A 22656-nucleotide genomic window follows, 5' to 3' on the forward strand; every position below is an offset into this window, starting at 1 on the left:
TGTGCACTCGGTGCTTGTTTAGGGGTTTTTTTCGCTGTAAAAAGAAGTTTTCTTCCCACGCACAACGGACACTAATGTTTTTGTCACTTTTTATGGACTCGATATATGATCCATTGTTGATCTGCACACAGCTGTTGTCAGGAACATCACACTCGCTTACGTCATTGCCATGAGACACTCCCGCAGAAAAATCACGGTTTTAGTAACGCAGTAACGCAGAGTTCCTACATGAAAGTAACGGTAATCTAATTACCGTTTTTGCGATAGTAATCCCTTACTTTACTCGTTACTTTAAAAAAGTAATCCGATTACAGTAACGCGTTACGCGTTACTGCCCATCTCTGGTGACAATTAATCATAGTAATTATAATATATATATAGCACTCCCAAATGACCAAGCTCCTTACTCTGTCTCTAAAGGAGAGGCCAAACATGCTTCAGAGGAAGCACATTTCTCCTTGTATCACAATCTCATTTCTCCTTACACCACCCAGAGAGCATGAGGGGCAGAACGTAGATCAACCTATAAATTGACAGCTTCAGGGTTAGCGCTCTCGTCACCCCATTACCGCAGATGCCACATCGATCTCTCAGTTTCCTGCTCCACTCTCCCGTCACTCATGAACAAGACCCTGAGATATTTATATCTCCACTAGTGTTGTGCGATAGCAAATTTTGGTATCGATCTAATACCAGTTAAAAAAAGTGCCAGTATTGCTGATACCAGTGCTGATATTTGTTTCCCTGTCTCACTTAGCTGCTGGCAGTATGAACCAATCTCTCACTATGGTTGTGCAGGGACCAGAAACAGCTAAAACCAACTAACGCTAAACACACTACTGGGTGCACATATTGCCAGTTTGCCTCGTGCAATGTTCAGGGCACGCTGGCATGTGACAGGAGGAGCATACAGTTTCCACCCCCCTCTCTGTGATCCAGGAGCAAAGGTCAAGTAGATCTCCCTGCTGAGCACTGGACCGTCAGCAGGTGGAGTTTTACTCACTCCTGGGAGGTGCAGCTCACAATAAGACTTGTTAGTAGTGGTGTCAGGTCTCCTTTTCATGTGTTGCATGAGCAAGGCGCACTCCACTCCAGCAATGTCTCCAACATCAAGTCTGAGAAGATCTCCATCAGCAGGATGAAGGCAGTAATAGTAAAATAATGCAATGTCTCAATCTTTACAATCTTTACATCTAATATGGTTTTTATGGTCTGTTGTGAATAAAATATCGGCTTGTTTGCTTATTTTTTAGAGTTGGGTTTGTGGCTATTCTGCAAATATAAACAGACAAACAAACACTGAATGGAAACCACTTGATTTAGATTAACTTTTATTTTGTATTGTTTCTGTGAAATGCCTTAGACTGGGAAGTTCTTTTGATATTAAAACTGTATATTGGCCAGTCTGTGGCAGCAGTTGTGCAGAAATTTAAACTGCTCGCTTAACTTTCTCTCTATCTCTCCACACTATTCCCTCCCTAATAATCATTCCCCTCCTCCGCCTCTATGACAGCCACTCATCTCTTTGCCGTTAGCAAATTGAATCTTTCCACTCTCTTTACAGATTTATATGTCAGTGTTTTCCTGTTATTTTCCCTCAGAGACTTAAAACATGGGCATCCTTGCATTGCATTTAAATTGAAATCTGTTATTGTTTCCCATGTTGGTATGGTATCCATTAGCGTGAGAAGAAGATGTGTTTATAATACAGAAATACACAGAAAAAAATCAGTGTAATATATATGTGTAGAAAAGAGCTGCAAAAATCTTTTACCTTCCCAGAAAATTAAAGTTGTTTTTGTTGTTTTTTGTTTTTTACCTCTAGCTGTTATTAATGGATATCGTTGTGATAGTGACAAAGAACCTCACAAACAGAATGAGTTCCTAATTGCGAAGTACTTTAAACAAATGATTGACAAGGCCTTAACCTTGACTGAGGCATACAATGCTCCAAGTCTGTCACGTTGTGCACGTAGTACAAAGCAAATGTTTGCAAGTTGATTTTCAATACAAATCAGCGCTGTCTTCCTCTGTGTTGCTGACATGATGGAAGTTCACTGTAGAATACGTGTTGCACGGCATGTTTGAGGCTTGTGTTCTTTCGCCCTCAGATTAAAGAGATAAACAGGGTCACTGAAAACTGAAAATGATCATTCATTTGATGTTTAGGCGCACAGCTTCAAACCAATCTGTGCTGCAAAATCAGTAGCAGTGTGCCCCCGTGCGTCAGCGCTTTCAGTTTGCAAAACAGTGGATGGATTCATTTGAGTTTTTTAATGAATCATTTGAGTATTTTACATTGTAAAAACACTTAGAAGAAAGTTTAACACAGAATCCTTCAAATAATAAGGCTTCAGAATTTAATTGACATTCAAATGACTGATTGAAGTAATTGAGAGTTTCTATTTGCGGGATAAGTGATCGACTAAAGATCATAACAAGGAAACAAAATGAATTCTGTCAGCAAGTGATTAAAGGTAGTTGGTCTTAAATTCACATTTTGAAAAGTTAAACGGGCAAAACTTTTGTTAGAATTAGAGTTTACAAATCCTGCAAATGTGCAGAAAGTTATTTACATGGAAAATAACAAGAAAAAAAAAGCAAGTTAGGAATAAACGCCAAGATGAAGGCAAACAGCTTTCAGTGATCAACAGAATATTTCAGCATATTCAAACCCCTGGTATCTCATAAATAATTTTTTAAAACACCAATAATATTAATATTTATGATATTGTTTGGGTTTTACATATGTACCGGCTGTCTCCCTAGACTGATATAAATATTGTTCTGGCTGAAAGAGGATCCGATTAAAGGAGATTCTCCAATCAGAATCTAAGAGGATGTTTTTTGTTTGTTTTTTACTCCTTAAGTGTAAGGATTGTGTATCTGGTGTATTTGTGACATTTCTGTTGATGACTGAACTCGACTGCGCTCGGATCATCGGCCTTTATTCCTATTGACATCCCTGAACAAATAAAGGATGTGAGATGACCAGGCTTATCTTTGCGTGTGAGGGCCACACATAGGCCCACAAGTTCAGTTTTTCTGAGGTAATGTGTGCATCTAGGTTACGGTACTTTTTAATTCTCATCAATTCAATTCAATTCAATTTTATTTATATAGCGCCAAATCACAACAAAAGTCGCCTCAAGGCGCTTCATAGATACAGAGAAAAGCCCAACAATCATATGACCCCCTATGAGCAAGCACTTTGGCGACAGTGGGAAGGAAAAACTCCCTTTTAACAGGAAGAAACCTCCGGCAGAACCAGGCTCAGGGAGGGGCGGCCATCTGCTGCGACCGGTTGGGGTGAGAGAAGGAAGACAGGATAAAAGACATGCTGTGGAAGAGAGACAGAGATTAATAACAGATATGATTCAATACAGAGAGGTCTATTAACACATATTGAGTGAGAAAGGTGACGGGAAAGGAAAAACTCAATGCATCATGGGAATCCCCCGGCAGCCTACATCTATTGCAGCATAACTATGGGAGGATTCAGGGTCACCTGGTCCAGCCCTAACTATATGCTTTAGCAAAAAGGAAAGTTTTAAGCCTAATCTTAAAAGTAGAGATAGTGTCTGTCTCCCGAATCCAAACTGGAAGCTGGTTCCACAGAAGAGGGGCCTGAAAACTGAAGGCTCTGCCTCCCATTCTACTTTTAAATACTCTAGGAACAACAAGTAGGCCTGCAGAGCGAGAGCGAAGTGCTCTAATAGGGTGATATGGTACTACAAGGTCATTAAGATAAGATGGGGCCTGATTATTTAAGACCTTGTATGTGAGGAGCAGGATTTTGGATTCAATTCTGGATTTAACAGGAAGCCAATGAAGGGAAGCCAAAACAGGAGAAATATGCTCTCTCTTTCCAGTCCCTGTCAGTACTCTTGCTGCAGCATTTTGGATTAACTGAAGGCTTTTCAGTGAGTTTTTTGGACATCCTGATAATAATGAATTGCAGTAGTCCAGCCTGGAAGTAATAAATGCATGAACTAGTTTTTCAGCGTCACTCTGAGACAGGATATTTCTAATTTTAGAGATGTTGCGCAAATGGAAGAACGCAGTCTTACATATTTGTTTAATATGTGCGTTGAAGGACATATCCTGGTCAAAAATGACTCCAAGGTTCCTCACAGTGTTACTGGAGGCCAAGGTAATGCCATCCAGAGTAAGAATCTGGTTAGATACCATATTTCTAAGCTTTTCAGCGCCGAGTACAATGACCTCAGTTTTGTCTGAGTTAAGAAGCAGAAAGTTAGTGGCCATCCAAGTCTTTATGTCTTTAAGACATTCCTGCAGTTTAACTAATTGGTGTGTGTTATCTGGCTTCATGGACAGATAGAGCTGGGTGTCATCTGCATAGCAGTGAAAATGTATGCTATGTCTTCTAATGATGCCTTCATCATACTGAATCCATGCAAACCCAAGCAATATATCGCACAAGTGATTTTTTTTTTCTATCATTCAAATTTTTTTAATAACAGGCAAGAGGTCTGTATTGTCTGTATGTCTATTTGAGAAGCATCTTAGACAGGCAGAGTTTCTCAGAAGCAAAGGTGGGCAGAGGTTCACAGACTTGCAAAGCACTGCATTTCAAACCTGTTGCACAATTTCAGAAAAAATATCTTTCACCTTAAAATTGCAAAGACTTTGAATGTGTCTTCATCTGCAATACATAATATCAAAGATTGAGAGAGTCTAGCGATCTCTCTGCATGAGGGACAAGGCCAAATTTTGGAGCATCATGAAATGAAAAACATGACAAAGAAGGATCTGAAAATGTTAAGCAGCTAGAGTCCTATCCAAGTCCAACCTATCTCTAATAATCGGCTATGTACCACAGGCCTTCAAGGTGGCTGCAGTTAAACCTTTACTCAAAAAGCCATCTCTAGACCCAGCAGTCTTAGCTAATTATAGGCCAATCTCCAACCTTCCTTTCATATCAAAAATCCTTGAAAGAGTAGTTGTCAAACAGCTAACAGATCATCTGCAGAGGAATGGTTTATTTGAAGAGTTTCAGTCAGGTTTCAGAGTTCATCACAGCACAGAAACAGCTTTAGTGAAGGTTACAAATGATCTTCTTATGGCCTCTGACAGTGGACTCATCTCTGTGCTTGTCCTTCTTGACCTTAGTGCAGCATTCGATACTGTTGACCATAATATCCTATTAGAGCGATTAGAACATGCTGTAGGTATTACAGGTATTGCACTGCAGTGGTTTGTATCATATCTATCTAATAGACTCCAATTTGTGCATGTAAATGGAGAGTCCTCTTCACACACTGAGGTTAATTATGGAGTTCCACAGGGTTCAGTGCTAGGACCAATTCTGTTTACATTATACATGCTTCCCCTAGGCAGCATCATTAGAAGACATAGCATACATTTTCACTGCTATGCAGATGACACCCAGCTCTATCTGTCCATGAAGCCAGATAACACACACCAATTAGTTAAACTGCAGGAATGTCTTAAAGACATAAAGACTTGGATGGCCACTAACTTTCTGCTTCTTAACTCAGACAAAACTGAGGTCATTGTACTCGGCGCTGAAAAGCTTAGAAATATGGTATCTAACCAGATTCTTACTCTGGATGGCATTACCTTGTCCTCCAGTAACACTGTGAGGAACCTTGGAGTCATTTTTGACCAGGATATGTCCTTCAACGCACATATTAAACAAATATGTAAGACTGCGTTCTTCCATTTGCGCAACATCTCTAAAATTAGAAATATCCTGTCTCAGAGTGACGCTGAAAAACTAGTTCATGCATTTATTACTTCCAGGCTGGACTACTGCAATTCATTATTATCAGGATGTCCAAAAAACTCACTGAAAAGCCTTCAGTTAATCCAAAATGCTGCAGCACGAGTACTGACAGGGACTAGAAAGAGAGAGCATATTTCTCCTGTTTTGGCTTCCCTTCATTGGCTTCCTGTTAAATCCAGAATTGAATCCAAAATCCTGCTCCTCACATACAAGGTCTTAAATAATCAGGCCCCATCTTATCTTAATGACCTTGTAGTACCATATCACCCTATTAGAGCACTTCGCTCTCGCTCTGCAGGCCTACTTGTTGTTCCTAGAATATTTAAAAGTAGAATGGGAGGGAGAGCCTTCAGTTTTCAGGCCCCTCTTCTGTGGAACCAGCTTCCAGTTTGGATTCAGGAGACAGACACTATCTCTACTTTTAAGATTAGGCTTAAAACTTTCCTTTTTGCTAAAGCATATAGTTAGGGCGGGGCGTGGCCTGCGGTGCCGTGCAGAGGAGGCGGGCGCACCTGTACGGCATCCGCAATCACGCCCCGCCGACTTAAATATTGTACTGGGTCCTGTGGTTATGGTGGTTGTTATGTTGAGCTGGCAGCGGGAGAGCTGCAGCTCTGGGAGCATTGTGAACAGCAACCGCGTGAGCCAATAAAGTATGCTGCAAAGCATGAATTTCCACCCGGGTCTGCCGTGTATGTTTACAATATAGTTAGGGCTGGACCAGGTGACACTGAATCCTCCCTTAGTTATGCTGCAATAGATGTAGGCTGCCGGGGGATTCCCATGATGCATTGAGTTTTTCCTTTCCAGTCACCTTTCTCACTCACTATGTGTTAATAGACCTCTCTGTATTGAATCGTATCTGTTATTAACCTCTGTCTCTCTTCCACAGCATGTCTTTATCCTGTCTTCCTTCTCTCACCCCAACCGGTCGCAGCAGATGGCCCCGCCCCTCCCTGAGCCTGGTTCTGCTGGAGGTCTCTTCCTGTTAAAAGGGAGTTTTTCCTTCCCACTGTCGCCAAAGTGCTTGCTCATAGGGGGTCATATGATTGTTGGGCTTTTCTCTGTATCTATGAAGCGCCTTGAGGCGACATTTGTTGTGATTTGGCGCTATATAAATAAAATTGAATTGAATTGAATTGAGAGTCCTGTAAGGACAAAAAAGGGGACAATCATCTCCCAAAAGTCCAGCAGCTGGTATCCTTAGTTCCCAGATGTTCCCTGGAGTGCTGACAACAGAAGAGGTTATGCTACTTTGTGGTACATTCGAGTTCTTCAGATTCTGTCATATTCATTTTAAAGATTGAAGGTATTTTCTATAAATAAAATATGGCTTTATGAGATTTGTAAACCCTTGCATTCTGTTTTTCCGTTTACATTTGACACATCCTTGCAGTTTTTGGGTTTGTGTTTGGCAGTTTAGCTCTTTTCTTGTGCACTACTTTCCTCCCATTTGCATACATGATAAGAGAAAGCAGCAACAAGAAACCAACGCAAACAGAGCATGGATGCATGACGACAGATGTGCCACTGAAGAACAGCAGGAAAGGAGGAGCGAAAGCATAAGTGGGTTGTAAAGTGGCTGGCAGTTCTCAGAAATGTGCCAATTGGATGTACAGAAGGACATCAGCAGAGCAGTCAGTTGATTAGGGCTGCCCCTGAGATAAGCTAATCTGCCACGGCTTGACTTGTAGACAGTGTTGGGGAGTAACGGAATACATGTACCGCTGTTATGTATTTAAAATACAAAATATGAGTAACTGTATTCCGTTACAGTTACCGTTTAAAAAGGTGGTATTTAGAATACAGTTACTTTGTTGAAATAAATGGATTACACGGCGGTACTTCCCTGTTTCAAATTGTCGCGGATCAGGCCTGTTTGGGTTTTGTTTGACAGCTACGTTCTGTTGTTCCAGGTGGCAGCGTTACGGTTGCCATGGTTACAGGGTGACGCTCTCTCTCTGCGTGTTTCCTGGGTGAGAGAGCGCCTGTTGTTGTTGTTGTGCTAAGCTAACTGGTATAGCTCTAAAGAATGTAGCATCATAGGCAGCGTAGTCCGTGCTGCAGGGAGAATGGACTGCCATACCCGTTATGTGTCTGTGAGCGAGGGAGGGAGAAAAAGGAAAAGTACGAGCTGTCATCGAGCAGAAACGGGAGCTGGAAGCATGTAAATATAATAATAACCACTGCAGCCAAGAAGAGAGCCTGACGAGCCCAGTTGTAAGTAAGCTATTAAGACTCGACTGTACACCGTGTTCGTGTTTTCCTCCGAAACAATAAGTTCCGTTGGAGCAGCCTTTCAACGCCTCTCTCTGTCTCTCGCTGGCAGAGTTGACCCAGACAACAAAGTAAAGCTAGTTTTCAGCTACGAGCCCGACACAGAACCCACCGTATTAGCCAGAGGTCCCTTTACTAGCTTCCAGTTTGGATTCGGGAGACAGACACTATCTCTACTTTTAAGATTAGGCTTCAAACTTTCCTTTTTGCTAAAGCATATAGTTAGGGCTGGACCAGGTGACACTGAATCCTCCCTTAGTTATGCTGCAATAGACGTAGGCTGCCGGGGGATTCCCATGATGCATTGAGTTTTTCCTTTCTCACTCACTATGTGTTAATAGACCTCTCTGCATTGAATCATATCTGTTATTAACCTCTGTCTCTCTTCCACAGCATGTCTTTATCCTGTCTTCCTTCTCTCACCCCAACCGGTTGCAGCAGATGGCCCCGCCCCTCCCTGAGCCTGGTTCTGCCGGAGGTTTCTTCCTGTTAAAAGGGAGTTTTTCCTTCCCACTGTCGCCAAAGTGTTTGTTCATAGGGGCTCATGTGATTGTTGGTTTTTTCTCTGTATCTATGAAGCGCCTTGAGGCGACTTTTGTTGTGATTTGGCGCTATATAAATAAAATTGAATTGAATTGAATTAACATTTCATAAACTTAAATTACATTTTGTTTATACATCATTTAAACACCATAATGCACATTTGAGAAAGTATAACATCATATACAATGAGACTGATATTATCTTCCTTTTTAAAAATCTTACGGTGACTTCTTTGGCAGCATTTATTGACTTCATCTCCCATGAGCTTTAGTGAATCTTTTGTTTGTGCATTTAATAGCATATTTGCAACAAATAGGAAGCCAAGGACAAGCTATTAAAAATGGAATAGAAGGCAGCACGTACACAGAGCCCACACAAAGGGAACAATTTTTACTGATAAGTATTACTTACACTGAGGCCATCCTACTCCTTCTGTTAATGTTCACTTTACAAACATTATACAACACTTAGTCCAAGGATTGTGAAACACTGCAGTCAGCAGTTTTTGTTTAATTTAGTGGGGGTAGTGGGTTAGTAACCTCTCAGGTAGCTGGACCTGGTCTGGCCTGCAGATCCAGCTCAGGCAGACTTCTGGAATATTCTCAAAAGATATTTGTTGCACGTGATGAGTAAAGTGGTTCAATTATGCACATCAATAAATAGAGATGCTTTTGTACACTTTTTGTCACATCAAATGATCTAGGGGTATCGACGAGCCTTTCTTTGGAAAACAGTAATCTTGCATAAATATTATATTAGGTATGCACTGGTGTGCATGTAGGTTTTAATGCTGTGGAATATTCACCCACATTCATATTCTCAAAAGTGACGATTGCACAAGTCTGCTTTTTATTCAGTGCTGTAGCATGATGACATAAGATATATACGTGATTAGACTTGACCCATCAAATTCTATGAATCTCTGTTGCACCAGGACTTTTCCTGGTAGGTGGTTTGAACAAAGACAAGTCAGAGGTGGAGGTCTGTGGGGGCACAGCTCTGGGGGCTCATCAAATATTGTGGGCGTCTTTTGATAAAGCTACTGGTTGTGCACATTGTCCCCTCCTCCTCTGGTACCCAGCGTGATGTGACCTTTTAAACTGGGCTACAGTATAAAAGAACGCAGTGGCAGTTGCAGGGGTACCTTTGGCTCATCTCTCCAGGCCTATCTGGTCTCAGAGGAATCCTCATCATGAAGCTGCTTTCCTGCATCCTGTTGCTTACCCTAGCCCTGGGATGGGCTCAGTCGTAAGTGGAGTTGCACTTCTAATGAAGAGATAAAACTCAGACAGTTTGAATGCTTTTTAATGCCACTTGTTTAATTTTTTTCATTAAAACTCAATACTAACGTAATGAGTTACAGGGGACATCTTTGCTGCATATCTAAAATGTTTCCAGATAACTTTTTTTTGTTTGTGCTAAATGCAGACATGATTACAGATCTAAAGCAACACTTTAATTGAGCTAAAGTCACTTTTTATACTTCCTGAGTTAAGCAGCGTTGATACAGGAAAAAATAAGACAAGAAATTATGATAATAAAAGCATTGTTATGTACTTTTAAAAAGCTGGTTACTAGTGATATTTTTGTAAGTATGCTACACCAATTTGAATTGTTTTAACCCCACATGATCTCATTGTTTTCTCTGGATATCACACAACATCACATTGTGGCTTCATACAGTATTGAGTAAAAAAATAGATGAAGATTGAAAACTGCTCTCATGTGCGTTTTCCCTTTAACAATTTTGTAAAACTAAAAGTCCGAGCCTAAGTTTTGAGCGAAATTGCTTAAAGTGATAACATGCCTTTTTTCTGCTGGTAAAACCAGGCAAGGAGAAGGTGCAGGACGTCCACCACATGAACATGGATGTGAGTTGAAAGATTTTATTCTTTTAAATTCAAAGACATTTCTCAACACAACTGCTATCATGTTCTATATTATGAGCCTTCTTTTCACTTTCACCTGATATTCTGCAGATGACCTTGATCGCTGTAAAGGTCTTGAGATGGATGCTGTTGCAGTGAATGAAGAGGGAATCCCATACTTTTTCAAGGGTAAGAATCTATAGAGGAGTCATGGGCAGGCATATCGACACTGAGCGATCGTGGCTCAAGAGTTGGCAGTTCGTCTTTTAATCGCAAGTTTGCCGGTTCGTTATGTCCTTGGGCAAGACACTTCACCCGTTGCTTACTGGTGGTGGTCAGAGGGCCCAGTGACGCCAGTGTCCGGCAGCCTCGCCTCTGTCAGTGCGCCCCAGGGTGGCTGTGGCTACAATGTAGCTGCCATCACCAGTGTGTGAATGGGTGGATGACTGAATGTGTAAAGTGCTTTGGGGTCCTTAGGGACTAAGTAAAGCGCTATACAAATACAGGCCATTTACTGCATGAGGGAAAGTTATGACCTGGGAATATGTCATACTTTTAAAATGTGTTGGATCATCATAGAGCTCTAATGGAGTATGAACTGCAGCATGCATAAAAAGTGTGATTGGCTCTATTTAATGACTGTGTCCCGTATATGTTCTGTCAGGTGACCATTTATTTAAGGGCTTCCACGGCCTTGCCGAGCTCTCCAATGAGAGTTTCGCTGAGTTGGACGACCATCATCACCTGGGCCATGTGGACGCTGCTTTCCACATGCACTTTGAAGACAACCCCGACGACCACGACCGCATGTTCTTCTTCTTGGTATGGCTTTTTATTGTGTTATTGATCATAACAGAGTTTGGCAACAGGCAAACATCCAGAGAAGGAAACCGTTTAAATAACCCAATAGGAATTACAACACAAAGCAAGATGGTTAGCAAGACTAAAGTGGAGAGAGGGAGACAACAGCTGTCCTTGCAGTTGAGCTGGCAGAATAGTGCACCTGCACTCATATCTGTGCAAAATAGTCTCCATCATGCCATCTGACATGTCTGGACTGGTGTGCACCACAAATACCTTTCTCAGTTTCTTTTTGCATTCTCATGAGTAATTATAGCCGTTCAAGTGTGATGATGATTAAAATTTATCAACATTCCACAACTGCCCAAACTTTGGGGTTGAAAACTGCTGTAAATGTGAAACCTTTGCAAAATAAATTTTGTCTGCATTGCTGCTTTCTGAAAGCGATACAAAGTGAGATTCTCCTGATTTGACTGTAAAAGCCTAACAACTTGTCAGTTGAATCTTACTTGTGTTTTTTTTTTAACATAGGACCACAAGGTGTTCAGCTTTTACAAGCACAAGCTGGAGGCTGGCTACCCCAAGGATATCTCTGAAGTCTTCCCTGGAATCCCCAACGATCTGGATGCTGCTGTGGAATGTCCTCATCCAGAGTGCGCCAACGACTCCGTTATCTTCTTCAAAGGTAAATAAAAGTTCTCACTGACTGTGAGAAAACTGTGGTTATTATTCCTATGAGACCAAGAGCATTTTTCACTATTTCCAAAAAAAAAAAGCTACCCGAGGAAAAACTTTAAACCACGCGTCTTTTTTCCCCCTGAAGGGGACGAAATCTACCACTACGATCTCAAAAGCAAGGCTGTAGAGGAGAAAGAGTTCAAGTCCATGCCAAACTGCACATCGGCTTTCCGCTTCATGGAGCACTACTATTGCTTCCACGGGCACATGTTCTCCAAATTTGATCCAAAGACTGGCGACGTGCACGGCAAATACCCCAAAGAGGCCCGCAACTACTTCATGAGATGCTCCAAGTTCAGTAAGTTAAAAAGCAAAGTGAGCAATGTGATCAGATGTGACTTCAAATTTGACACAGTTGTAGATTTAAATATTGTTTCTGTGCTGTCGATGTTCCAGGACTGTAATTTTCTAGACCAAAGTTATGTTTTGTATTTTTTTTTTCATTTTTTTTTTCAAATCAGGCAACAAAGTATGTATCTCATTTACAGTGACATAGTTTTTTCCCCCTTTTCCCCCCTTCCCTTCCTTCCTCTCCCCCTCCTTTTTACATAAAATATAATTAACATTATATAAACAATCATATATCTATGTCTATACATACACATTTATATACCTAAATAAGTATATACAAAGGAGGGGGAGAGGAAAAAACAAACAAACCCCAAAACAAACAACCCCCCCCCCCCCACAAAAAAAAAAACAAAAAAAACAAAAAAACAATACACCTGCCCAGACCAATGTGTATAATCTTGGAGCAGATATGGGAGGAGGCCATCCATCCCAGTTTTACTTATTAAAGTAATCTATAAAGGGTTGCCAAATTAGGTAAAACTACGGAGCCCCGCAGGGGACATGGAAGAAAAAAAAAATTAAGACGGACTTTTGCGAGATCTCGCAAAACTGACTCGGGATCTCGCAAAAGTTTTAGCCGCATTACCTATCTTCTATATGCTGGAATTCAGCCTGTTCTGGTACTATTTCATGTTGGAAAAATAGAATCTTTGTAGAGATTGCCATGATTGTTGTACATTTCTGTGCAAATAAAGTTTAAAAAAAAAAGGTTTTAGCCGCATTCTTCCCGTTAGCTCGAAGCTAACGGGAGGTCGAGACCTACTACAGCCGGGAGGAACACCGCTTTCCCGGCACATCGCGCCTCGACCTCCCGGTCGGCTTCGAGCCAGTGTTGCCAACTCCTCAGTAAGGAAAATCGCTATTGGTTGTCCTAAAAGTCGCTAAATGACGTCATCACCTAATTTGCATAATTGGTCATGCTAATGTAATTGTAACCTACGCTGCTGGAGAGAGAAATAACATCGTGGACGAGACATAAAGTCAGTAAAAACGTCCTAAATGCATTTAGAATTTATTTAGAACTACAAATTAAATTTCTTTTAGCAATTATTGTTTTTTTAATGTCACAATTCCAACCCTGCTCCTTTACCCGGGCTTGGACCGGCAAAAGTGACCCGAAATAGGCACTCTGGTGGAGTTACTTTGTGTGTGTGTGTTTATAAGTAGTTTTAAACCTGATCCACAAAACAGCATAAGAGTAAAAGAAGAACTGACTGCGTTACAGCACCCGCTGCTTGTTGAGAGTAAAAGCAATATGCGCTTTCACGTCTTTTTTTAGCGACAAAAAAGTCGCTTTTTTTTTAGAAAAAAAGTCGCTAGGGGGTCTGAAAACTCGCTAAATATAGCGACAAAGTCGCTAAGTTGGCAACACTGCTTCGAGCCAGCGTCCGAAGAATGCGGCTAAAACGTTTGCGAGATCCCGAGTTTGTTTTGCGAGATCTCGCAAAAGTCCGTCTTAATTTTTTTTCTCCCATGTCCCCTGCGGGGCTCCGTATAAAACTGTTTAACATTATCTCTCAATGAAAATTTAATTTTCTCCAACTGTAAATGATACATTGTGTCTCTTAACAAAGCAGAATGAGTTGGGGGGGGGGGGGGGGGGGGGGGGCTTTATTTTTCCAATTAAGTATATGGCGTCTTGCAAGCAATGTTATAAAACTCAGAGCACAAATTTGTTTATTATTTAAGTGTTTAACTGTAGCTACACCAAATAGTGCCATTACTGGGTCTATGGGGAGCTGTTTTTTTAAAAATATCAGACAAAGTTTTAAATATTTTAGACCAGTAGGTAGCGATATTAGGACATGTCCAAAACATGTGACAATGAGGCAGAATTCTGGCCACATCGATCACATCTTGAGTCAGCCCCTGGAAACATCCTTGAAACCTTCAATATAGACAGATGGAGCCTATGCAGGACCTTAAATTGTAGTAGTCCGTGCCTGCAGCAGACAGAAGTGGAGTGAACCAGTTCTTGTGCCCTAGTCCATTGATCTTCAGTGATGTTAGTACCCAGTTCTTCACTCCAAGCATTTCTCAAGTGGTCCAATGTAGTTGTACTGTCTATTTGCAAAAGTTGGTTGTAGATCCTAGAAATAGCTCCTTTCTTTAGCGGGTTCATTAGGAACAGATCATCTGAAACTAGCTTTTGTGGTTCATTGGGAAAGGATGGAAACGTCTCTTTAATAAAATGACGTATTTGTAAATACTTGAAAAATTCTCTGTTTTCTATGGAAAATTTTTGCTGAAGTTGTTGAAACGAAGGAAAAGGATTATCAATAAACAGATCCTTGATTGTGTGTATCCCTTTGGAAGTCCATAGCTGGAATGTTGATCCTGCGGAAGGATCATTTTCACCCCAACTGGTCGCAGCAGATGGCCCCGCCCCTCCCTGAGCCTGGTTCTGACGGAGGTTTCTTCCTGTTAAAAGGGAGTTTTTCCTTCCCACTGTTGCCAAAGTGCTGCTCATAGGCGGTCATATGATTGTCGGGTTTTTCTCTGTATCTATGAAGCGCCTTGAGGTGACTTTTGTTGTGATTTGGCGCTATATAAATAAAATTGAATTGAATTGAATTGAATCCTGAGAGCAATGTGTATGCCTGATTATGAATTAATGGTGTAAAGATTGAACATTGACGCCAATGAAAATGCTTTCTAATTTGAGACCAAATTTTTAGTGAGTCAGACACTACCAGATGTTTTGTATTTTTAACAAAAATACACTTTTTTTGTTGTTGTTGTTGTTTTGTTTTGTTCAGGTCCTGACAGCGACCATGTGGAGAGAGAGCGATGCAGCCGTGTTCACCTGGATGCCATCACATCAGACGACGCTGGAAACATTTATGCCTTCAGAGGTGAGATCTGACATCAGAACACATCATATACATTTATTTGTTGTTCCAACATCTAAATCACTGCACTGAAGTGACGGCATTATGATCAGGGCTGTACTGATCAGGGTTTGGCTGTACACCCAGCGTTCATCAGAGCTTGATTTATTCTCTTATGTCACAGGCCACCATTACCTCCGTAAAGATGACAATGACACACTGACCTCTGACACCATCGAGAATGATTTCAAGGAGCTGCACAGTGAGGTGGACGCCGCTTTCTCTTATGAAAATCACCTTTACATGATCAAGGTAAAGCACCTGGAAGCACATTTCTGATCCCGTCATTAACTCTGCACACCATATTTACCCTGTTTTCTGTTTCTCTTTTCTCCCAAGAATAACGATTTGTATGTTTACCGAGTCGGTGAGCCCCACACCCACCTCGATGGTTACCCCAAACCTGTGACGGAGGAGCTGGGCATTGAGGGTCCCATTGATGCTGCATTCGTCTGTGAGGACCATCACATTGCTCACATTATCAAAGGTATAAACACAGGCAGAAATACAGAAAGCAAGTATTGATTATCCTTGTATCACTTCTAGGACTGCTTTGAACTACACATGTAGTGTTATTTGATCACTTAGATGACACAATGAGTCATTTAGCACTTACTTGAAAATGGTCACAATGATATTTACAAAGAACTAAGACTTTTAGATAGATATCTTACCATATCGTTCTGCCTTTTTTCCATCAGGTAATCAGATGTATGATGTGGAACTGAAAGTCACCCCACGTAAGGCAGGCAACGAGCGTCCAATCGGACCCTTCAAGAGAGTCGATACTGCCATGTGCGGTCCTGGAGGAGTTAAGGTGATCATAGGAAATCACTTCTACCACTTTGATAGCACCAAACTGCTTTGCACTGCCAGGTCCCTGCCTGAGCAGCACAAAGTGTCTCTGGAGCTGTTTGGCTGTGATCACTAGGACTGAGTGTGCAGAACATCGCACACAACACAGTGAAATATGGAGAAACAAAAGCACCAACGGCTTCAGACAGGAGGCGCCACACGACAAGTCGCTAAGCTTTTGACTAAGAGCACTTACAGCTGATGCAGTATTTCATACCCATTGTTTCCCTTCCATGTCTTACCTCAAAGTAGCCTTCTTTAATTCATTTAGAGGGTTGTTACTTTTCATGCTAAAGCTCTGTGGTCCTCCACACAAAGTGTGCTACCAAGAAGATGTTTTTCTGTGATTCGTTTTGTACAGTGCGGTTGTGAATAAAGCAAAGTGGCAACAACCAAGAAGGTGAAACAGTGATGATTTATTTCTGTGATGTGTTAATAAGTTTCCAGGATGCCACGTACTCTGATACTACACTTGCAAGGAGAGAGAGTTTATCCTACATAGTTCACTTTCTGAATATCCAAGAAAGAAAATACTTTCTGTACAGTACAAACAAACAACACATATACCATGAATATGAGTAGACTATACCTGTAGCTTTTAAAAAGAAATTACATGTTATTTATAACATGTAACTGCATTTTCTTTTATAACTTACTACAGTACATTTTAAATAGACTTTTTTCAAGTGGACCTATGCTGATTGATTGCATGAGTGCATCCTGCTCCTGCCCTAAAGACAGGTGGCATAGACTCAGTGATAAGGGGCTGGGAAAGAAGTCTAAAGATAATATTTATTAGTGGTTTTATACATCTGAGAAGCTGTTTTGCGAACAGTTTTTCCAGAGGCAAAACAAGGAGACTTTCCGACCTTTTACCAGCAGAGGGCAGAAGAGTTCCACTTTGTTGATCTGCTACTTTATGACGATAGAATGAGGACAATACTTCTGTCTTTGCCTTTTCAGTAACTCTGCTTTTGTTTCTTGCAAACAGAGCAGCACAGATAAGTCAGAGCAGGTGTTAAATCATCTTATTCCTGTGAGGCACATAGATGAGATGTGAATTATCCACAGGAAGCTTTGGTGTTCCTGTGCTTGTGAACTCCCACGAACCAGCTGCAGCTGGAAAAAAAACACAACATTTGGTTGACAGAAACCTGATGTTTTCTACCTGGTGAATAAACAGTGAGCAGTAAAAATATTCAGTGCACGTCTTTGCGAAATGGTAAGAACTAAATTCCTTTAACTTTCAAGTATCTGCAACTGGTTCCATTTTTTTAAGACAGTGTTCAGATCTGTTCAATTTAAAATATAAATAAATGTAAACACATATACTTTTAGTACATTTGTCTTGTGATATACTATCAAAGCTGTGTGGCCACACTATTATCACATATTATTATTATTGAAGTAGCAGCAGTTCACATGTACAGCTCAGGGCCACAAGACTAAAATGTTATAATATGTTAGAGCAAAACCGAATTATTCATTTTAAGTAACTGTGCACATTCAGCAGCGAAACCCCCCCCAAAAAAAGGTCTACGGTACGTCTCCGTTGATAGTGACCCTCATTGTAGGGTCACTATCACCAGAGATGGGCAGTAACGTAAGCGAGTGCAACGTTCGTGACAACAGCTGTGTGCAGATCAACAATGGATAACATTTGGAGTGCAGAGAGAGTATGAGCGTGCAGCGTTTAAAGCGTGGAAGTACTGACCTTACTTTAAGTTTGATTCCATAAAAAGTGACAAAAACATTAGTGTCCTAAACTTCCGAGCAAGCACCGAGTGCGCTACGACGTAATGGGAAATTCCCAGAGAAATTCTTCCACTGACCGCTGCGGAACACCTGCACCAGGGTAAACCTCCACCTACCCCACTCCTGCTTTACAGGTGAAAATAGAGCAAAAGGACCGCTAGTCTTTGACTTTATTTATTTTCTGCTGTGTTTTACTTGCATCTATTTGAAAGACTGAGTGTAAACATATATTTTATGTGCTGGAATGTGCAGAAAATAGGTTTAAATATTAAATAAATTTCTTCCAGTCAGAGAATGTTGCAGATAATTAAATTTTTGCTTGATGCATAAAGTTAAAAGATTAAAACTAATAAAACAAGTTTTAAAAATTTTTATTTATATAGCGCCAAATCACAACAAAAGTCGCCTCAAGGCGCTTCATAGATACAGAGAAAAGCCCAACAATCATATGACCCCCTATGAGCAAGCACTTTGGCGACAGTGGGAAGGAAAAACTCCCTTTTAACAGGAAGAAACCTCCGGCAGAACCAGGCTCAGGGAGGGGCGGCCATCTGCTGCGACGTGGGGTGAGAGAAGGAAGACAGGATAAAGACATGCTGTGGAAGAGAGACAGAGATTAATAACAGATATGATTCAGTGCAGAGAGGTCTGTTAATACATAGTGAGTGAGAAAGGTGACTGGAAAGGAAAAACTCAATGCATCATGGGAATCCCCCGGCAGCCTACATCTATTGCAGCATAACTAAGGGAGGATTCAGGGTCACCTGGTCCAGCCCTAACTATATGCTTTAGCAAAAAGGAAGGTTTTAAGCCTAATCTTAAAAGTAGAGATAGTGTCTGTCTCCCGAATCCAAACTGGAAGCTGGTTCCACAGAAGAGGGGCCTGAAAACTGAAGGCTCTCCCTCCCATTCTACTTTTAAATACTCTAGGAACAACAAGTAGGCCTGCAGAGCGAGAGCGAAGTGCTCTAATAGGGTAATATGGTACTACAAGGTCATTAAGATAAGATGGGGCCTGATTATTTAAGACCTTGTATGTGAGGAGCAGGATTTTGAATTCAATTCTGGATTTAACAGGAAGCCAATGAAGGGAAGCCAAAACAGGAGAAATATGCTCTCTCTTTCTAGTCCCTGTCAGTACTCTTGCTGCAGCATTTTGGATTAACTGAAGGCTTTTCAGTGAGTTTTTTGGACATCCTGATAATAATGAATTGCAGTAGTCCAGCCTGGAAGTAATAAATGCATGAACTAGTTTTTCAGCGTCACTCTGAGACAGGATATTTCTAATTTTAGAGATGTTGCGCAAATGGAAGAACGCAGTCTTACATATTTGTTTAATATGTGCGTTGAAGGACATATCCTGGTCAAAAATGACTCCAAGGTTCCTCACAGTGTTACTGGAGGCCAAGGTAATGCCATCCAGAGTAAGAATCTGGTTAGATACCATATTTCTAAGCTTTTCAGCGCCGAGTACAATGACCTCAGTTTTATCTGAGTTAAGAAGCAGAAAGTTAGTGGCCATCCAAGTCTTTATGTCTTTAAGACATTCCTGCAGTTTAACTAATTGGTGTGTGTTATCTGGCTTCATGGACAGATAGAGCTGGGTGTCATCTGCATAGCAGTGAAAATGTATGCTATGTCTTCTAATGATGCTGCCTAGGGGAAGCATGTATAATGTAAACAGAATTGGTCCTAGCACCGAACCCTGTGGAACTCCATAATTAACCTCAGTGTGTGAAGAGGACTCTCCATTTACATACACAAATTGGAGTCTATTAGATAGATATGATACAAACCACTGCAGTGCAATACCTGTAATACCTACAGCATGTTCTAATCGCTCTAATAGGATATTATGGTCAACAGTATCGAATGCTGCACTAAGGTCAAGAAGGACAAGCACAGAGATGAGTCCACTGTCAGAGGCCATAAGAAGATCATTTGTAACCTTCACTAAAGCTGTTTCTGTGCTGTGATGAACTCTGAAACCTGACTGAAACTCTTCAAATAAACCATTCCTCTGCAGATGATCTGTTAGCTGTTTGACAACTACTCTTTCAAGGATTTTTGATATGAAAGGAAGGTTGGAGATTGGCCTATAATTAGCTAAGACTGCTGGGTCTAGAGATGGCTTTTTGAGTAAAGGTTTAACTGCAGCCACCTTGAAGGCCTGTGGTACATAGCCGATTATTAGAGATAGGTTGATCATATATAAGATCGAAGAATTAATCAATGGCAGGACTTCTTTGAGCAGTTTTGTAGGAATGGGGTCTAAAAGACACGTTGATGGTTTGGAGGAAGTAATTATTGAAGTTAACTCAGAAAGATCGATTGGAGAAAAAGAGTCTAACTTAACATCAATGGTACTAAGAGTAGCTGTAGATAATATTACATCTGTGGGATGATTATTGGTAATTTTTTCTCTAATGATAAAAATTTTATTTGTGAAGAAGTTCATGAAGTCATCACTAGTTAACGTTAAAGGGATGGTTGGCTCAACAGAGCTCTGATTTTGTCAGCCTGGCTACAGTGCTGAAGAGAAACCTGGGGTTGTTCTTATTTTCTTCAATCAGTGATGAGTAGTAAGCTGTTCTGGCTTTGCGGAGGGCTTTCTTATAAAGCAACAAACTATTTCTCCAGGCTAAATGATGATCCTCTAAATTTGTGACACGCCATTTCCTCTCCAGATTACGAGTCATCTGCTTTAGGGTACGTGTTTGAGAATTATACCACGGGGTCAGGTACTTCTGATTAGAGACCTTAGTTTTCACTGGAGCTACAGTATCCAGAGTCGTACGTAGTGAGGAGGTGAAATTATTAACAAGATAATCGACCTCTGTTGGGGTAGCGTTCAGATAGCTGCTCTGCTCTGTGTTGGTACAGGGCATTGACGATGATAACAGTGGCTGGATTATATTCTTAAACTTAGTTACAGCGCTTTCAGAAAGACATCTACTTTGATAAAGTCCACTCTCCACTGCTGCGTAATCAATTATTGTAAATGTAAATGTTATCAAGAAATGATCAGACAGGAGAGGGTTTTCAGGAAACACTGTTAAATGTTCAGTTTCTATGCCATATGTTAAAACAAGATCTAGAGTGTGATTAAAGTGGTGGGTGGGTTCTTTTACATTTTGAGAGAAACCAATTGAGTCTAACAACAGATTAAATGCCATGTTGAGGCTGTCATTTTTAGCATCTACATGGATGTTAAAATCACCCACAATAATTATTTTATCTGAGCTCAGAACTAAATTAGATATAAAGTCTGAGAAATCAGACAGAAACTCTGTGTAAGGCCCAGGTGGACGATAGATGATAACAAGTAAGACTGGTTTCTGAGTTTCACAGCTGGGGTGGACAATGTTAAGCATCAGGCTTTCAAATGAATTAAAAGTCTGTCTTGGTCTTTCATTAATTAATAGACTGGTGTGAAAAATTGCTGCCACACCGCCCCCTCGACCTGTGCTTCGAGATTTCTGGTAGTTAGAATGACTCGGGGGTGTTGATTCATTTAAACTAACATAATCATCCTGCTGCAACCAGGTTTCTGTAAGGCAGAGTAAATCAATTTCTTGATCAATTATTAAGTCATGTACTAACAGAGACTTGGAGGAGAGAGACCTAATATTTAATAATCCACATTTCACTGTTTTACTCTTTGGTTCAGATGTGGATACTGTATTATTCAATGTATTGATTACATTTTGTATGATGGATTATGTAGAAAAAGTAGAATTGGGCTAAAAGATCTATCACTTTATCACCTATTCAGGTTGTAAATCGTGTTTTTAAAAAGTAACTAAGTAACTAAGTAACTAAGTAATTAATTACTTTTGAAAATAAGTAATCAGTAAAGTAACTGGATTACTTTTTGGGGGAAGTAATCAGTAATTAGTTACTGATTACGTTTTTCAAGTAACTTGACCAACACTGGGCATCACAATATGTCACATTTGAAAAAATAGTCATAATAGTCAAGTGACAAAAAACACACTATAAAAAAGAAAAGAAACTTTATTTACATTTTTTCCAAAAAAATTACTTTTTGCTTGTCTCCAAAACATCTGAGTTCAAGGTTAGTGTGGATCTGTCACTGATGAGAATCAGAAAAGACATCAAGGCATCACAGTGACTTTACTAAATTTACTAATATCAGTCTTCAGTTTGCTTTTTCTTTAAAAGCTATAATATGTATCAGCCCCACATTAAAAAGTGTGGCATATCTTTACATGTGATGGCCACATTTTGAACGCTGAGTTTCTTACTCAGTATAGCAGAGTGTCTGCCAGTGGGTGGCCTGTCACCAGTGTCATATCCACTTTACCCTAGCAATCCACCAGACACATCATGACATCAGTGTTGAAGATGGCAGCAAAGACAGGCCGCAACAAGCAACATCCCATGTATAAGACTCATGTAAGCTATCATCCTAGCAAATATTGCTCTTACTCTGCAAATCACATAAAATAGCATCAACAACACTTTATTGATTAAACAGGACATAGAGCTAAAGTTAGAGTGTGACCCAGGAATTATTTATACATACACTTGGAAGTTTGGTGTTGCTTCTCCCATCCTTAATGACCTGTGCATCACACACCTCTAAACTGAGGCAATGGGATGATGTCAGGTTCATGACTGGGGTTGGAGTCTCTGATAACAGCATGCTTCATCGGATCACACAATCCCTTACTTCACCCCACCGGCTGCTGCGATGACAATGGAGAGAGAAACACTGGAGCCCTTCAGTGGCTGTGATATGATGCCACAGTGGGCTACAGAGGCAGCCAGCCCAAGAACACAC

At 40.7% G+C, this 22656-nt stretch overlaps 1 protein-coding gene and 1 long non-coding RNA gene across 2 annotated transcripts in view; one reads left to right on the forward strand and one right to left on the reverse strand.

The window, feature by feature from the left end:
* LOC146500033 (uncharacterized) overlaps positions 1-22656 on the reverse strand; it is a 347579-nt gene that overhangs the window by 6351 nt on the left and 318572 nt on the right. The gene's annotated exons all lie outside the window — the stretch shown is intronic.
* On the forward strand, positions 9707-16493 carry hpxa (hemopexin a). The gene is made up of 10 exons (XM_085135995.1): positions 9707-9838; positions 10421-10461; positions 10570-10647; positions 11123-11280; positions 11791-11944; positions 12083-12295; positions 15108-15203; positions 15364-15491; positions 15579-15726; positions 15941-16493. The coding sequence occupies exons 1-10, from the start codon at positions 9783-9785 to the stop codon at positions 16168-16170; spliced, it is 1302 nt and encodes a 433-aa protein (XP_084992121.1). The 5' UTR covers positions 9707-9782; the 3' UTR covers positions 16171-16493.

The sequence above is a fragment of the Neolamprologus multifasciatus genome, chromosome 16 (genome assembly GCF_963576455.1).
Source record: "Neolamprologus multifasciatus chromosome 16, fNeoMul1.2, whole genome shotgun sequence".
NCBI lineage: Eukaryota > Metazoa > Chordata > Actinopteri > Cichliformes > Cichlidae > Neolamprologus > Neolamprologus multifasciatus.

Coding starts and splice junctions, on each gene's coding strand:
- hpxa (XM_085135995.1), top strand. CDS start 9,783: ATGAAGCTGCTTTCCTGCATCCTGTTGCTTACCCTAGCCCTGGGATGG. Junction 10,462..10,569: donor TCCACCACATGAACATGGAT/GTGAGTTGAAAG, acceptor GATATTCTGCAG/ATGACCTTGATCGCTGTAAA. Junction 11,281..11,790: donor ACCGCATGTTCTTCTTCTTG/GTATGGCTTTTT, acceptor TTTTTAACATAG/GACCACAAGGTGTTCAGCTT.